Below are 15,901 nucleotides of genomic sequence, written 5' to 3' on the forward strand. Positions count from 1 at the left end.
GAGAGAATCAGAGCGTTGTGTCCGTAAATGAGGTACATGTGTTTCTGTGTGTGTGTGTCGCTCTCTCTCCCTGTGTGTGTGTGTGTCGGTCTCTGTTTGTTCAGCTGCAATATGCTGATGACAGTACTGGGTTTGAGTCTGAATATTGAATATTATATTGACAGCTCGGATAAGAAAATAGAACTCGCGCGCAGACACGCACACACACACACACACACACACACACACACACACACACACACACACACACACACTAAACAGTGAGCTGTAACATAAACGACATGGCAGCAGTGATTTAACTACAGAGGACACTAAACCATAGACATTATAATCTATCATATCCCACATTACATTCCTCATGCTGAAATCAAAGCCTAACTGGGGGCAAAACCTGCTCAAAGACACACAATTTGCCACGGGAGAATAAAAAGCTTTTAATTGAAACATTTAGTTGGAGGCGAGTTTTCAGACTCAGTCAGGGAGCTTGGCTCATACTGTGATCGCCATCCTAACCAGATGGTGTACATATCACCACTCTATCATACTATAGGGCTGGCCTGAAAGGACCTGTGTGTGTCTGTGTGTGTGTCTGTGTGGGTGTGTGTGTCTCTCTCACTGTGTGTTAATCTCTGAGGGTTTGACTATATCTATCAGCAGATGAACATGTCTCTTTAGCTGAAGGCAGCTCAGGCATATTTACTCCCTCTCTCCAGCACTCATTTCCTCCCTTCATTCTGACGAGCTAGACAAGAGATAAAGAAGGGAGAAAATTGCATTCGGAGGAGAGTCAGTTTGGGGCCTCTTGTGTTAGAGCGTATTCCCCCTGGAGACGGGGCTCTCTCGCTCTCTCTACTAAATATCTCATTACTCCAGCTGACATCCAGCAGGCCGGGAAAACACGTCCCAGAATGAGAGGCCGATCCTGGGAGGGGGTGGAGGGGCAGGGGCCCTAGAGCTCCAAAGACTGATACTCGAGTGATTCGGGCTAAATCATGGCTTGTCTCTAAGGGGGAATTCTGACCCAAGTGAAGCGTGCTTAAATGGAACATAATGCCCTTTTTATGCACTTTTCTCTCAATGCGTATTCTGACTTTGAACTTAAGCATGAAAATACAGTGGGGAAAAAAAGTAATTAGTCAGCCACCAATTGTGCAAGTTCTCCCACTTAAAAAGATGAGAGAGGCCTGTAATTTTCATCATAGGTACACGTCAACTATGACAGACAAATTGAAAAAAAAAAATTCCAGAAAATCACATTGTAGGATTTTTAATGAATTTATTTGCAAATTATGGTGGAAAATAAGTATTTGGTCACCTACAAACAAGCAAGATTTCTGGCTCTCACAGACCTGTAACTTCTTCTTTAAGAGGCTCCTCTGTCCTCCACTCGTTACCTGTATTAATGGCACCTGTTTGAACTTGTTATCAGTATAAAAGACACCTGTCCACAACCTCAAACAGTCACACTCCAAACTCCACTATGGCCAAGACCAAAGAGCTGTCAAAGGACACCAGAAACAAAATTGTAGACCTGCACCAGGCTGGGAAGACTGAATCTGAAATAGGTAAGCAGCTTGGTTTGAAGAAATCAACTATGGGAGCAATTGTTAGGAAATGGAAGACATACAAGACCACTGATAATCTCCCTCGATCTGGGGCTCCACGCAAGATCTCACCCCGTGGGGTCAAAATGATCACAAGAACGGTGAGCAAAAATCCCAGAACCACACGGGGGGACCTAGTGAATGACCTGCAGAGAGCTGGGACCAAAGTAACAAAGCCTACCTTCAGTAACACACTACGGCGCCAGGGACTCAAATCCTGCAGTGCCAGACGTGTCCCCCTGCTTAAGCCAGTACATGTCCAGGCCCGTCTGAAGTTTGCTAGAGTGCATTTAGATGATCCAGAAGAGGATTGGGAGAATGTCATATGGTCAGATGAAACCAAAATAGAACTTTTTGGTATAAACTCAACTCGTCGTGTTTGAAGGACAAAGAATGCTGAGTTGCATCCAAAGAACACCATACCTACTGTGAAGCATGGGGGTGGAAACATCATGCTTTGGGGCTGTTTTTCTGCAAAGGGACCAGGACGACTGATCCGTGTAAAGGAAAGAATGAATGGGGCCATGTATCGTGAGATTTTGAGTGAAAACCTCCTTCCATCAGCAAGGGTATTGAATATGAAATGTGGCTGGGTCTTTCAGCATGACAATGATCCCAAACACACCGCCCGGGCAACGAAGGAGTGGCTTCGTAAGAAGCATTTCAAGGTCCTGGAGTGGCCTAGCCAGTCTCCAGATCTCAACCCCATAGAAAATCTTTGGAGGGAGTTGAAAGTCCGTGTTGCCCAGCGACAGCCCCAAAACATCTCTGCTCTAGAGGAGATCTGCATGGAGGAATGGGCCAAAATACCAGCAACAGTGTGTGAAAACCTTGTGAAGACTTACAGAAAACGTTTGACGTGTGTCATTGCCAACAAAGGGTATATAACAAAGTATTGAGAAACTTTTGTTATTGACCAAATACTTATTTTCCACCATAATTTGCAAATAAATTCATTAAAAATCCTACAATGTGATTTTCTGGATTTTCTTTTCTCATTTTGTCTGTCATAGTTGACGTGTACCTATGATGAAAATTACAGGCCTCTCTCATCTTTTTAAGTGGGAGAACTTGCACAACTGGTGGCTGACTAAATACTTTTTTTCAACAGTCAAAAGCCAACCGTCTGTTTTGCCCCATAGTTGCGCATGATTCAGTTTTGTTACTAAACAACCAACCCGTCTATAGGACTTTGAGCTTGTTAGTTTTAATGGGCTGGTGGTAAATAGCAGACACAGAGAAAGCTATTTCTTTGCTATACCTCCCTCACTGTGTCAATCTCTACATTCCTATTTGTCTCCCCTTAACCTGTCTTGTGTTTGTCCAGTCTCCAAACATACACAGCTATGTTTCCTCACTCACACTCCACTTACTGTGCTGTGTTACTGTGTTGTGTGTGTAGCTTCTGTCTCTAGAAGTCCTGATATTAGCCAGGGCCGGCCCTAGCTTTTTAGGGGCCCTAAGCGAGATGATATCTGAGTGAAAGTGACTAACAAAATCAATGGGGGCCCCATGAAGGTCAGGGCCCCTGTGCACCTGCCCTAAATGCCTAGTCAGTATTTGGCCATGATTACTACAAGTGTAGATAGTTGGCTAGACTAACTTAGCAGTCTAAGAAATGTTAGCTGACATGCTAATTCAGTGATTGTTAGTGACTGAAATAACAAGAGAAAAACTACTGATGCACAACCAAATTTCATAATTGCACCTTGTGTATTCTACTATTCTAACTCTCAACAGTAATTTGAGATCCCGACTTTTTTGGGTCGTAGGCCCCCTAGAGGCTGGGGGCCCTAAGCAATGCTTAGGTCAGTTATGTTGCTTATGCCTGGAGCCGGCCCTGATATTAGCCAGAGCAGAGCGAACAGCCCTCTAACCACTCAAATCAGCCTTTATAGGCAGGATGAATATTATACACACAGCCACAAATCATCAGGCTTTACAGAACACCGTGAGTAACACAAATACAACCACATTAGTCTGCCCTACAGTCAACATCCGCTGCTCCCTCTCTCGGTGCGCATGCGTGCGTGTGTAAATGAATGTGCTTTCTCGTAAAGGACCTGTCCTGGTCATATCCACCTTCATAATGCCCTGACATTTATAAAGTACGTGTGTGTGTGTGTGTGTGTGTGTGTGTGTGTCCTGAATGCCAGAGTATAATGAGAATGGATACGACAGTGACAAGGCCATTAGTTAAAGGCAAAGTCACACACACACATACATACAAATGCACACACACACCGACACACAGGCACACACAATCTAAAACAGTGGGGGACGATAGAGCCAAGACAATAACCAAACTCTATTTACCAATCCTCATTCGGACCCAAAGTAATTACTTTTAAATTGCAAACTGGGGCACATTACAAAAACGCAGCAATTTGGGTCCTGCCCAGAGCTAGTCAGCAGCATGTTTTTCACATGGAAATTAAGCTTTTTTCCATTGTCATTGTCCACTGTAAACTCTGCCTCCTGTTTAGGGCTTTATGTGTGTGTTAAAAAGCAGAGGACATTGGGAAAGTTAACTGGGCCATTGCACAGAAGGTTATTATAGTATAAATAGAGATTACTGATTAAGAGCAATATGGGGGGTAAACGCACTCAAACTGCAACACAAAGTCCTACACACACCGCACCACACAGACATCATTGACATGTATACAAGCACGTACACATGCACACACACACACTTGAAGATTGTGTGTACATACTGAGACACCACAGACAGCCCTTTTCCTGTCAGGGTCAGAGCATATCAATATGGATGACTATCATCATCATCATCTATAATGAGAGGGCCACTAAGGTGACTGTCAATCTCTGTCTTTAATACACTGTGTCATTACCAGATCACACACGCACACACACACACACACGCACACACGTCTGACCAAGGCCCTGTAATTCTCCTGCAATCACATCCCTGTCATCTCCTACTGTCAAAAACCCTACAAACTGACAAGGACATCACAACCCACACAGACACACTCCCATTGGCCATAGCCATGGCGATGGGGAGGTCATAGGGTCACTGATGGGGGTCCTGTCTAAATGTGGGTGTCTATAATGCTGCCTGTCTCATCTCTTTTGCTGTGTGACATCCTTAACAGAGCCAGTCAGCCTGGTCAGTGTGATCTGGGGTCCTTGCTTAGGTTACCTTGTCTGTTTTGACACTTTTATCTCCACAGTTTTTATGTTGTTTCTTTTTCTGAGAAGAATGACTGCTGTGACAGAGAGTTTTGAAAGTGACTTTTCTTCTTTGTCCTACTTTGACATATTTGGCCAAAGGATGATGAGCATGTGACAGCATCCAACTGATTCTATCACACAGAGATAGAGAGATGGAGAGAGAGAGAAAGTGTGAAAGATGGAGAGAGATATGGGAGAGAGAGAGAAATGGAGAGAGAGAGAGAGAGAGGTGGAGAGAGAGAGCGATGGAGAGAGGAAATTGAAGAGAAAGGGCGAGGGTACAGTACCTCCATAGTCTGAGACTGGTGCATGGCTTTGATTGCATTCTGTGCCATAGCCCTGGTAGAAAACGTGACAAACGCACATCCTGTAGGGAGGGAGGGAGGAGAGGGAGGGAGGGAGGGAGGGAGGGAAGGAAGGAGGGAGGGAGAGATGGTGGGAGGGAGGGAGGGAGAGATGGTGGGAGGGAGGGAGGGAGGGAGAGATGGTGGGAGGGTGGGAGGGAGGGAGGGAGGGAGGGAAAGATGGAGGGAGGGAGAGATGGTGGGAGGGAGGGATGGAGAGATGGTGGAAGGGAGGGAGAGATGGTGGGAGGGAGGGAGAGAGAGATGGTGGGAGGGAGTGGGGAGGGAGAGAGGGAGGGATGGAGAGATGGTGGGAGGGAGGGAGGGAGGGGGAGGGATGGAGAGATGGTGGGGGGAGGGAGGGAGGAGGAGGGAGGGAGGGAGGGAGGGAGGGAGGGAGGGAGGGAGGGAGGGAGGGAGGGAGGGAGGGAGGGTGGGAGGGAGGGAGGGATGGAGATGGTGGGAGGGAGGGAGGGAGGGATGGAGATGGTGGGAGGGATGGAGATGGTGGGAGGGAGGGAGGGAGGGAGAGATGGTGGGAGGGAGGGAGGGAGAGATGGTGGGAGGGGAGGGAGGGAGGGATGGAGAGATGGAGGGAGAGATGGTGGGAGGGAGGGAGGGATGGTGGGAGGGAGGGAGGGAGGGAGGGATGGAGGGAGGGAGGGAGAGATGGTGGGAGGGAGGGATGGAGTGATGGTGGGAGGGAGGGAGGGATGGAGTGATGGTGGGAGGGAGGGAGGGAGGGATGGAGAGATGGAGGGAGAGATGGTGGGAAGGAGGGAGGGATGGTGGGAGGGAGGGATGGAGAGATGGAGGGAGAGATGGTGGGAGGGAGGGAGGGATGGAGGGAGGGAGGGAGAGATGGAGGGAGGGATGGTGGGAGAGATGGAGGGAGGGATGGTGGGAGGGAGGGAGGGAGGAATGGAGAAATGGAGTGTGGGATGGAGAGATGGTGGGAGGGGAGGGAGGGAGGGAGGGAGGGAAGGAGGGAGGGAGGGAGGGAGGGATGTAGAGATGGTTGGAGGGAGGGAGGGAGATATGGTGGGAGGGAGGGAGGGAGATATGGTGGGAGGGAGAGATGGTGGGAGGGAGGGATGGATGGAGAGATGGTGGGAGGGAGGGAGGGATGGAGAGATGGTGGGAGGGATGGAGGGAGGGAGGGAGGGATGGTGGGAGGGAGGGAGGGATGGTGGGAGGGAGGCCGGGAGGAGGGAGGGGACAATGGCATAGAGGGAGAGAAGGAACGGAAGGAGGAAGAGGAGACAAGAAAAAACAAAACAAGACAAAAGGGTTGGACACGTCGTTGTTATAAACCCAAAACAGAGATTGTACAGAGAACTAAACAAGCAGACAACAGTGTTTACAGGTTGCTAAGGAACAACAGCCAACGAGCACAGCTAGCGCCATGACGACCACACCCAACCCCATCCACAATAGGACAGCTCCAATCAGAATCAATCAGTTTTTGATTGGCAGGTTGTTGTGCGCCAATGGGGATGGCTGTTGATGACTTGAGCATTGAGATGAGGTGGGGTGGTTGAAGCTCTCTCCCTCCCTCTTCATCTTCCGCAGTCTCTCTTTCTTTCTCTCTCTGCCCATCTCTCTCTCTATCTCTCCTACACATAAATAACTGGTTGTACTAGTATCCTCCCACTCTTCCTCTCTCTTCTAGAGAATGTAAATCTGTCCAATTTGCATTAAAACGATTTGAACTCATTAGGCCTGTATTGTGTGTCTGATTGGATGCCCCCTCTCTCTCTCTCCCCTCCTTCTCTCTTGCTGTCCTATTCTGGGACATGAAGCAGACGAGAGAGAGAGAGAGAGAGAGGGGGAGGGGGGGGGACGACTGTGACAAACAGTCTCTAGGGTTCTATGAAGAATGGGTTCTGAAAAGACATCACATAAAAAAATCACACAAATTGAACAAATCTTGGGGGAGGGAGGGAGAGTGGGTGTGGTGGGCAGAATGATGCACATTCTTTGGGAACTCTGAACTATTTGGCGGTTTGGAGTTGATTGGTGGAATCGTAATTGTTGGGTAATAGTCTAGTATTAAATTAAATGGTATTACCCTTAACGTTGGCTTCCCTCTGGCTGAGGCCTGTTGGTTGGGGAGTGATCAGAGAGAGGCAGTGTCAATATACTGGAGGAGAGCTTCAACACCCCCACTCCCAAGCTAACACGCTAACACACACTGAACCATGCTAGCAGTAGTAGCACAGTCATCCCCATCCCCAGTCCACACACACTTTGTTGCTAGCTGACTGCATAGGATACAGTTAACTAGCTAGCAGACAGGTCATCTAGTCAGAACTGTGTGCATGGGGTGGGGATGGATGGATGGAAAGAGAGAGAGAGAGAGTAAGAGTGAGTGAATGGGTGAGAGAGAGGATGAAGGGGAGGAAGACGAGTGAGAAAGGGCAAGAAGGACAGAGCCAGGGTGAAATGAAGGACAGCGGTAGGAGAGAATAGATGAGTGTCCGTGATTCATCCTCTACCTTTATGATTGTCTTGTCCTTTGTGATAGAACGGGGTTGAGGGTTAGACTATTCATTATGGACCTGCCTAACAGTACAGTACCAATAAAACCTAACTAGGTCTGTGTCGTAGCAAAATGTGGCAGATGAAGTTGCCTTGGGGTTAAAGTTTGAGAAGACTCCTACTGTCCAGGGTCTTGCTCTATCTGGCATCAGTTGAGAGAGGCCAAGGTCGGTCATCTTTGAGCAAGTTTCAGAAACTAATATGGGGTAATTCTAGATGGGCCATAATCTTAAAAATAGTTTGAAAAACCTCCTACAGTACATGACCCAGATGTTATGCTACAGAGAGAATCCACCGGTTAAGGTGACCTGCTAGACTGGATCTGTTTAGGCCATCTACTCTCAGTCTTTCACCAACTCTCATTAACAGGCCAGGCAGTTCCTGTGGATTCTCCATTGAAATACTGTTTACTGGCCATTATACCATAGAACCAATGAGGCATTTTACAATAGAAGACAGGAATTATATCTCTTTCCTCCACCAAAATGCGTTTGTTAGTTTCCGAGCCCGTTCCTTCATTCGTTTGATACCCAAAATAAACCCCTCTGTCGAGCTGAACCATAGAGTTATTAAGGTCAGTGCTAAAAATGACCAGATAAAAGCCTCTCTTTCCATTACTGTCTGTTTTTTATCATCCAGCGAAGAAGATGGGACTTAGCCGCCTAGCCGACGCTATAAATATCTAGCAGGCCGCATTCTGTCGTCAGCAACAGGCTCCAATAGCAGAGGAGAAAGAGAACAGTCCTTTCATGAATGTAGGGTAGCTCCCCAGGCCCAGCCGTGGATCCACTAGTGGTGTGATCCATATTTTATTAATAGCGGGTGGCGGAACAGAACAGGCTTCTGATTGATATTGTGGTTTAATAGCAGCGCTGTGTTAGCGCAGAGCCAGGTGGGACAGGCAAACCCACTTGAAGGCCGATTTATCTGCAGCCTCACTCTGCTTCATTTATTTACTGCTCTGGACCAGGTTGGACTAAGACTACTCTGACAGGCCTGTTAGGAAGCCTGGGGTTTGTGGAGATTATGTTGCAGTAAAGGGGGACAGCCTGAGATTCTAATATTCATGAGGACAACAGAGATGTGATTGAGGGAGGGAGGAAGAGATAAAGATCTGGAAAAGAGGATGATCATGTGTAATAGAATTCTGGGATAGTACAGGACAGAGAGAGAGAGAGGAAGATAATGATGGGACAGTGGAGGACTGAAAGAGAGGAGGATGAAGGGACAGTGGAGGACTGAGAGAGAGGAGGATGAAGGGACAGTGTAGGAGAGAGAGAGAGAGAGAGAGAGAGAGAGAGAGAGAGAGAGAGAGAGAGAGAGAGAGAGAGAGAGAGAGAGAGAGAGAGAGAGAGAGAGAGAGAGAGAGAGAGAGAGAGAGAGAGAGAGAGAGAGAGAGAGAGAGAGAGAGAGAGAGAGAGAGAGAGAGAGAGAGAGAGAGAGAGAGAGAGAGAGAGAGAGAGAGAGAGAGAGAGAGAGAGAGAGAGAGAGAGAGAGAGCAAATGAAGGGACAGTGGAGGACTGAGAGAAAGAGAGAGAGGAGGATGATGGGATAGTGGAGGATTGAAAGAGAGGAAGATGAAGGGACAGTGGAGGACTGAGAGAAAGAGAGAGAGGAGGATGATCGGACAGTGGAGGACAGAGAGGAAGATGAAGGGACAGTGGACTGAGAGAAAGAGAGAGAGAGGAGGATGATGGGACAGTGGAGGACAGAGAGAGGAGGATGATGGGACAGTGGAGGATTGAGAGAGAGGAGGATGATGAGACAGTGGAGGACTGAGAGAGGAAGATGAAGGGACAGTGGAGGACAGTGTGTGTGTGACAGAGTATTAGAGATTGCTAGTGGCTAGAGGCACCTTGAGGAGTGAAGAAGAAGAGCCCTTCAGATAATGAGACAGTCAACAGTAACAGTTAGAACAAAGATAACATCCACAGAAAAACACACAACAACCGACACATCCACATAAACCTGTGTGACGATGACAGTGACAGCCTCGTGTGACGCCGGGCAGGACAGACAGTTTGGCAGACCCCGCCCCATCTCCTCAGCACATAGAGACCACAGAGGGAGGGGGACGGGGGAGGGAGGAGAGGAGGCAGGGGGATTGGAGGGGGTGAGGGGGGAAAGGAGGCAGGGGGAGGGAAGGGAAGGTGGGAGGGGTGTTCCCTGTTCCAATGAAGAGGATACTGACTAAGGGGGACACTGAACTGCTGACTGCATAGTAGCTCAATGGTTGGCCAATAGTGAGGGAGAACATAGTTTCTCTTTCTGCCTAGAGGAGAACTGTAAGGGGAGGGATAAGGGTTCACAACTGTATAGGAGCTTATAAGGGGGTGGATATAAGGAGGTGGGAGGGGTGAAAAGGATGATGGGTAAGGGAGGAGGGGGTCAGGGGTCAGGGGTTGGGGTGAGTGTGTATATGGATGGAGCCCAAGAAACACACACCTCTGCTGAGTCCGTCGGGCCCTCGCAGGATCCGGCACTCCTCGATCTGTCCGAACGCAGAGAACATGACTCGGATGTCGTTCTCGTTGCACTTCTTAGACACCATGCCGATGAACAGTTTCCGGTCCTCCACCGCTGCAGAGGAAGAAAGGAAGACATTAAAACTGGTGAGAAACAGCAAAAAATGAGAAGAAAGAGAGAGAGAGTTTCAGCATTTCATCTGCAGACTGTGATCGATGTCTCATTACCACTTCAACACCAAGTCTCTGTGCGACTCTCTCTTCGTTTCTCTCTCTCTCTATTCGTTTCTCTCTCTCTCTATTCGTTTCTCTCTCTCTCTCTCTCTCTCTCTCTCTCTCTCTCTCTCTATTAGTTTCTCTCTCTTTCTCTCTCTCTCTATTCGTTTCTCTCTCTCTATTCATTTCTCTCTCTCTCTATTAGTTTCTCTCTCTTCCTCATTTTCCTATAGCTCTGTATCTATCTCCTCCTCTCCGATCTCTCCAGGTTTCTTTTTGTCTGGCTGCCCCTCCTCCCCCTGTTTGATCCCTTTCTCTCTGACCCAATCGCTCCATTTATCTTGCAATACCTCGGCCTGTGTAACAGTGTGTGTGTTTGTGTGTGTGTGTGGGAGAGACAGAGACTCTTACTGTTTCTTGTCTCAATGTGTGTATGACCGTGGGAAAGAGACAAGAGAGAGAATGTGTGTGTGTATGTGCTCCCCACCATTCAAAGTAATGCTAATCCAATTCATTTTTAATGAGGAAACTGTCAGCTCTTACCGGGAGGCGAAAGAGATAAGCGGTCTGTTGCACTCTGGGAAATCAATAGAGCACTTGTTTATTTTGCTGTTTGAATTGTTTGTGCGTTAAAGAAATAACACTGGGATACGCAGGGAAGATAAGTGTTGTTTCAAAGGCTTCCAACTCGTCTGTATACAGTGGGGAAAAAAAGTATTTAGTCAGCCACCAATTGTGCAAGTTCTCCCACTTAAAAAGATGAGAGAGGCCTGTAATTTTCATCATAGGTACACGTCAACTATGACAGACAAAAATAGAAAAAAAAATCCAGAAAATCACATTGTAGGATTTTTAATGAATTTATTGGCATATGATGGTGGAAAATAAGTATTTGGTCAATAACAAAAGTTTCTCAATACTTTGTTATATACCCTTTGTTGGCAATGACACAGGTCAAACGTTTTCTGTAAGTCTTCACAAGGTTTTCACACACTGTTGCTGGTATTTTGGCCCATTCCTCCACGCAGATCTCCTCTAGAGCAGTGATGTTTTGGGGCTGTCGCTGGGCAACACAGACTTTCAACTCCCTCCAAATATTTTCTATGGGGTTGAGATCTGGAGACTGGCTAGGCCACTCCAGGACCTTGAAATGCTTCTTACGAAGCCACTCCTTCGTTGCCCGGGCGGTGTGTTTGGGATCATTGTCATGCTGAAAGACCCAGCCACGTTTCATCTTCAATGCCCTTGCTGATGGAAGGAGGGTTTCACTCAAAATCTCACGATACATGGCCCCATTCATTCTTTCCTTTACACGGATCAGTCGTCCTGGTCCCTTTGCAGAAAAAACAGCCCCAAAGCATGATGTTTCCAACCCCATGCTTCACAGTAGGTATGGTGTTCTTTGGATGCAACTCAGCATTCTTTGTCCTCCAAACATGACGAGTTGAGTTTTTACCAAAAAGTTATATTTTGGTTTCATCTGACCATATGACATTCTCCCAATCCTCTTCTGGATCATCCAAATGCACTTCAGACGGGCCTGGACATGTACTGGCTTAAGCAGGGGGACACGTCTCGCACTGCAGGATTTGAGTCCCTGGCGGCGTAGTGTGTTACTGATGGTTGGCTTTGTTACTTTGGTCCCAGCTCTCAGCAGGTCATTCACTAGGTCCCCCCGTGTGGTTCTGGGATTTTTGCTCACCGTTCTTGTGATCATTTTGACCCCACGGGGTGAGATCTTGCATGGAGCCCCAGATCGAGGGAGATTATCAGTGGTCTTGTATGTCTTCCATTTCCTAATAATTGCTCCCACAGTTGATTTCTTCAAACCAAGCTGCTTACCTGTTGCAGATTCAGTCTTCCCAGCCTGGTGCAGGTCTACAATTTTGTTTTTGGTGTCCTTTGACAGCTCTTTGGTCTTGGCCATTGTGAAGTTTGGAGTGTGACTGTTTGAGGTTGTGGACAGGTGTCTTTTATACTGATAACAAGTTCAAACAGGTGCCATTAATACAGGTAACGAGTGGAGGACAGAGGAGCCTCTTAAAGAAGAAGTTACAGGTCTGTGAGAGCCAGAAATCTTGCTTGTTTGTAGGTGACCAAATACTTATTTTCCACCATAATTTGCAAATAAATTCATTAAAAATCCTACAATGGGATTTTCTGGATTTTTTTTTCTCAATTTGTCTGTCATAGTTGACGTGTACCTATGATGAAAATTACAGGCCTCTCTCATCTTTTTAAGTGGGAGAACTTGCACAATTGGTGGCTGACTAAATACTTTTTTGCCCCACTGTACGTGCACGCACTAACAGCACTGTAATTAATTTACTGAGAGTGGATATGGAGAAACAGCAGAGAGATATCCTTAACAGTGACTAAACATCTGCTAGCCGACCTGAGTCAGAGTTAGTGATGTATTGGAAAGCAGAGAAACAGTGTTTGACTGATTTCAGATCAGATTTCAAGAAAGAAAAGAAAAACAGCAATGAGGTGAAGTCAAGCACACACATGCGCGTTCACACACACACACACACCTCTTGATTGATTAAAGCAACAACCCGCTTAACTACAATTCATCATGGTTACAGCAACTCCAATAAAGGTTTATGGAACTTATTATCATTAACAAGATGGATTCATTTCATATGGCCATACTTTACTATCTTCCATTACAGTAAATGATGATCCTACAGTAGCTAGCTGTAGCTTTATTCTCATCATCGTTACCTAGACGGATATATCTTATCAAGTTCTATTTCATAACCTCACAGAAGATGGCTGGAGCAGTATAGCTTTATTAAGGTCTCATCATTACTTATATGGATGGATCTATATGTTTCTACTTTATTGTATTTCCTCAGTGTGTAGAGTCTAGAAGATGGTGCTACGAGTGTCTTTATTAAGTGATGACAGTGTGCTGTCAGTGGCTTATGACACTACTCCGTCTCTCTCAGTGTGTAGCTCAGCCAGTACAGTTCCATCTGGATCTGTCCCAATATTATTACCCTCTATCCTTGTAGACTTTCAGTGGTCCAGTGGATGGGGAAAAGAGGCTATTTGTTAGTATTGGGACATGGCCCCTGTCTGGCTTCTCTCAGAGGCAGTAAAGCATTATGGCTAGATAAATGGGTTTATAACCACATCTGCAATAGAGCCATTTGTCTGTGTGTGTGTCTGTGAGACGCAGGGAGACTCTCTCGAAGAGAAAGGCTGGTTCACCGTGGGGCCAAAACAGTTCAACTCTCCCTGACCCCCTCCCGGAACATCTCTCTCTCTCTCTCTCTCTCTCTCTCTCTCTCTCTCTCTCTCTCTCTCTCTCTCTCTCTCTCTCTCTCTCTCTCTCTCTCTCTCTCTCTCTCTCTCTCTCTCTCTCTCTCTCTCTCTCTCTCTCTCTCTCTCTCTCTCTCTCTCTCTCTCTCTCTCTCTCTCTCTCTCTCTCTCTCTCTCTCTCTCTCTCTCTCTCTCTCTCTCTCTCTCTCTCTCTCTCTCTCTCTCTCTCTCTCTCTCTCTCTCTCTCTCTCTCTCTCTCTCTCTCTCTCTCTCTCTCTCTCTCTCTCTCTCTCTCTCTCTCTCTCTCTCTCTCTCTCTCTCTCTCTCTCTCTCTCTCTCTCTCTCTCTCTCTCTCTCTCTCTCTCTCTCTCTCTCTCTCTCTCTCTCTCTCTCTCTCTCTCTCTCTCTCTCTCTCTCTCTCTCTCTCTCTCTCTCTCTCTCTCTCTCTCTCTCTCTCTCTCTCTCTCTCTCTCTCTCTCTCTCTCTCTCTCTCTCTCTCAAACAGGAGCACTGAAGCACATACCCGTGACCACGTAATACTCCACCCCAATGTGTGTATGCTCACTCACCGTTTGATTTCTCACTGTCTGCAGGCTTCATCTGAATGGGGTGGTGCATCTGGAAAAGACAGGACAAACACACCTTTACAATACTATACTGACACACACACCTAGTGATGACTACACACACACTCAGAGATCACACACACTACATCCAACACGCACTTCAGTCACAACACACACACTGACTGTTCACAGCAAACCGACACACTACAAACTGGCTACTCTGAAAGTCACAACAGATCACACACTAAAGAGAACCTCTGAAGTTGCGTAAGAATATCAAAAGCCAGAGTACAAACACACACACTGTGACAGAAGTCGTCGTGGTGTGTCCCTCACACCCTCGTTGCAGGTTTAGAGAGGTTCAATGGAGCTGATTGATTGATGAGTGTTTTTTTAAGTGAGAACAAGCAAACACTTCACAGACAAGATGGCTGTCACACCTCTCGCTCTCAATTTCAATTCAATTTAAGGGGCTTTATTGGCATGGGAAACATATGTTTACATTGCCAATGCAAGTGAAATTGATAATAAACAAGTGAAATAAACAATAAAAAATATACAGTAAACATTACACTCACAAAAGTTCCAAAAGAATAAAGACATTTCAAATGTGTTGTAACGATCTCTCTTTCTCTCTCCTTTATGAGAGATTATGTGCTTGTTTGATCTGCAGAGAGATGAATGACAGTAATTCTCTAAATCTAGCCCAGTATCAATCACACTGACACTGTCTCTGCCCACCTCTCACTCACACACACACACACACACACACACACCCACAGCAGAGATCAATCTTCTGGGCTCTCACCAGCTGTGGTGTGTGTGTGTGTCTTTGTCTGTGCCCTGTCTTACCCATAATGCCCCTGGCTCAGCCTGAACAGTCACCGTGTGGCAGGGCGCTTTGATCCTCTAGTTGTCTCCATCTGTCTGTCTCTCTCTGTCTGTCCGTCTCTCTCTGTCGGTCAGCCTCTATCTGTCTGTCTGCCCCTATCTGTCTGTCTGCCTTTATCGGTCTGTCTGTCTGTCTGCCTCTATCTCTCTCTCTATCTCCTCTAGTTGTCTCCATCTGTCCGCCTCTCTCTGTCTGTCCGCCTCTCTCTGTCTGTCCGCCTATCTGTCTCTATCTGTCTATCTCTCTCTCTCTGTTGCTCTCTGTCTCTCTCTCCCCCATCTTGATCTGTCCGTTATACATTTACTTTATTCATTTCCCACAACACTCCTACATCCACCACCCCAGTGTCACCAGTAGGTGGCAGTCCTCAGATCTATTTAAAACAATTCAACTAAATTTACTACCTGGATCAATTGTGCCCATTTTGGTTTATAGCCCCCTGAGTGAGTGAGTGAGTGAGGATTTTGAATGAGACTGAATGATGTGTCCCCACAAAGTTAGTTGTACAAGACTGTGTGTGTGTGAGTGTGAGAGAGAGAGAGTGCCAGTGGATCATATGTTGGAGGGCTACAGTACAGAAATAACCGCATCCTCAGGCTACAGGCGCTAGCTAGCGGCTAGCCCTGCCTCTGCCTCTCACACTCTCTCAGAAAGTTCTGTCTAGATGCCTTCCTTCTTCTCCCAGATCTGTCTACCCAGAAGGCCTTGCAGGCTTCAGACCCGGGGTGTGATGCGTTTGATCTCTCGGAGGCTCATGCAGCTCCACCACTACCCCACACTGCTGGTTCTTCACTGAGAGCCCTGGAG

The 15,901-nt window shown here is 47.0% G+C and overlaps 1 protein-coding gene across 23 annotated transcripts in view; it reads right to left on the reverse strand.

Annotated features, from left to right (window-relative positions):
• Positions 1–15,901, reverse strand: part of LOC121543564 (CUGBP Elav-like family member 2) — a 146,086-nt gene that overhangs the window by 19,653 nt on the left and 110,532 nt on the right. For 14 of the 23 annotated variants that reach the window (XM_041853531.2, XM_041853527.2, XM_041853535.2 and 11 more), the window contains 4 exons: positions 14,206–14,254; positions 10,131–10,265; positions 7,215–7,244; positions 5,087–5,166 (listed from right to left, as the gene is read on the reverse strand). In XM_041853531.2, coding sequence (XP_041709465.1) covers positions 5,087–5,166; positions 7,215–7,244; positions 10,131–10,265; positions 14,206–14,254 — 294 coding nt within the window. The remainder of the gene's footprint in view (positions 1–5,086; positions 5,167–7,214; positions 7,245–10,130; positions 10,266–14,205; positions 14,255–15,901) is intronic. The other 9 variants (XM_041853525.2, XM_041853545.2, XM_041853532.2 and 6 more) reach the window with 1 other exon arrangement.

The sequence above is a fragment of the Coregonus clupeaformis genome, unplaced genomic scaffold (assembly GCF_020615455.1).
Source record: "Coregonus clupeaformis isolate EN_2021a unplaced genomic scaffold, ASM2061545v1 scaf0439, whole genome shotgun sequence".
Classification (NCBI taxonomy): Eukaryota; Metazoa; Chordata; class Actinopteri; order Salmoniformes; family Salmonidae; genus Coregonus; species Coregonus clupeaformis.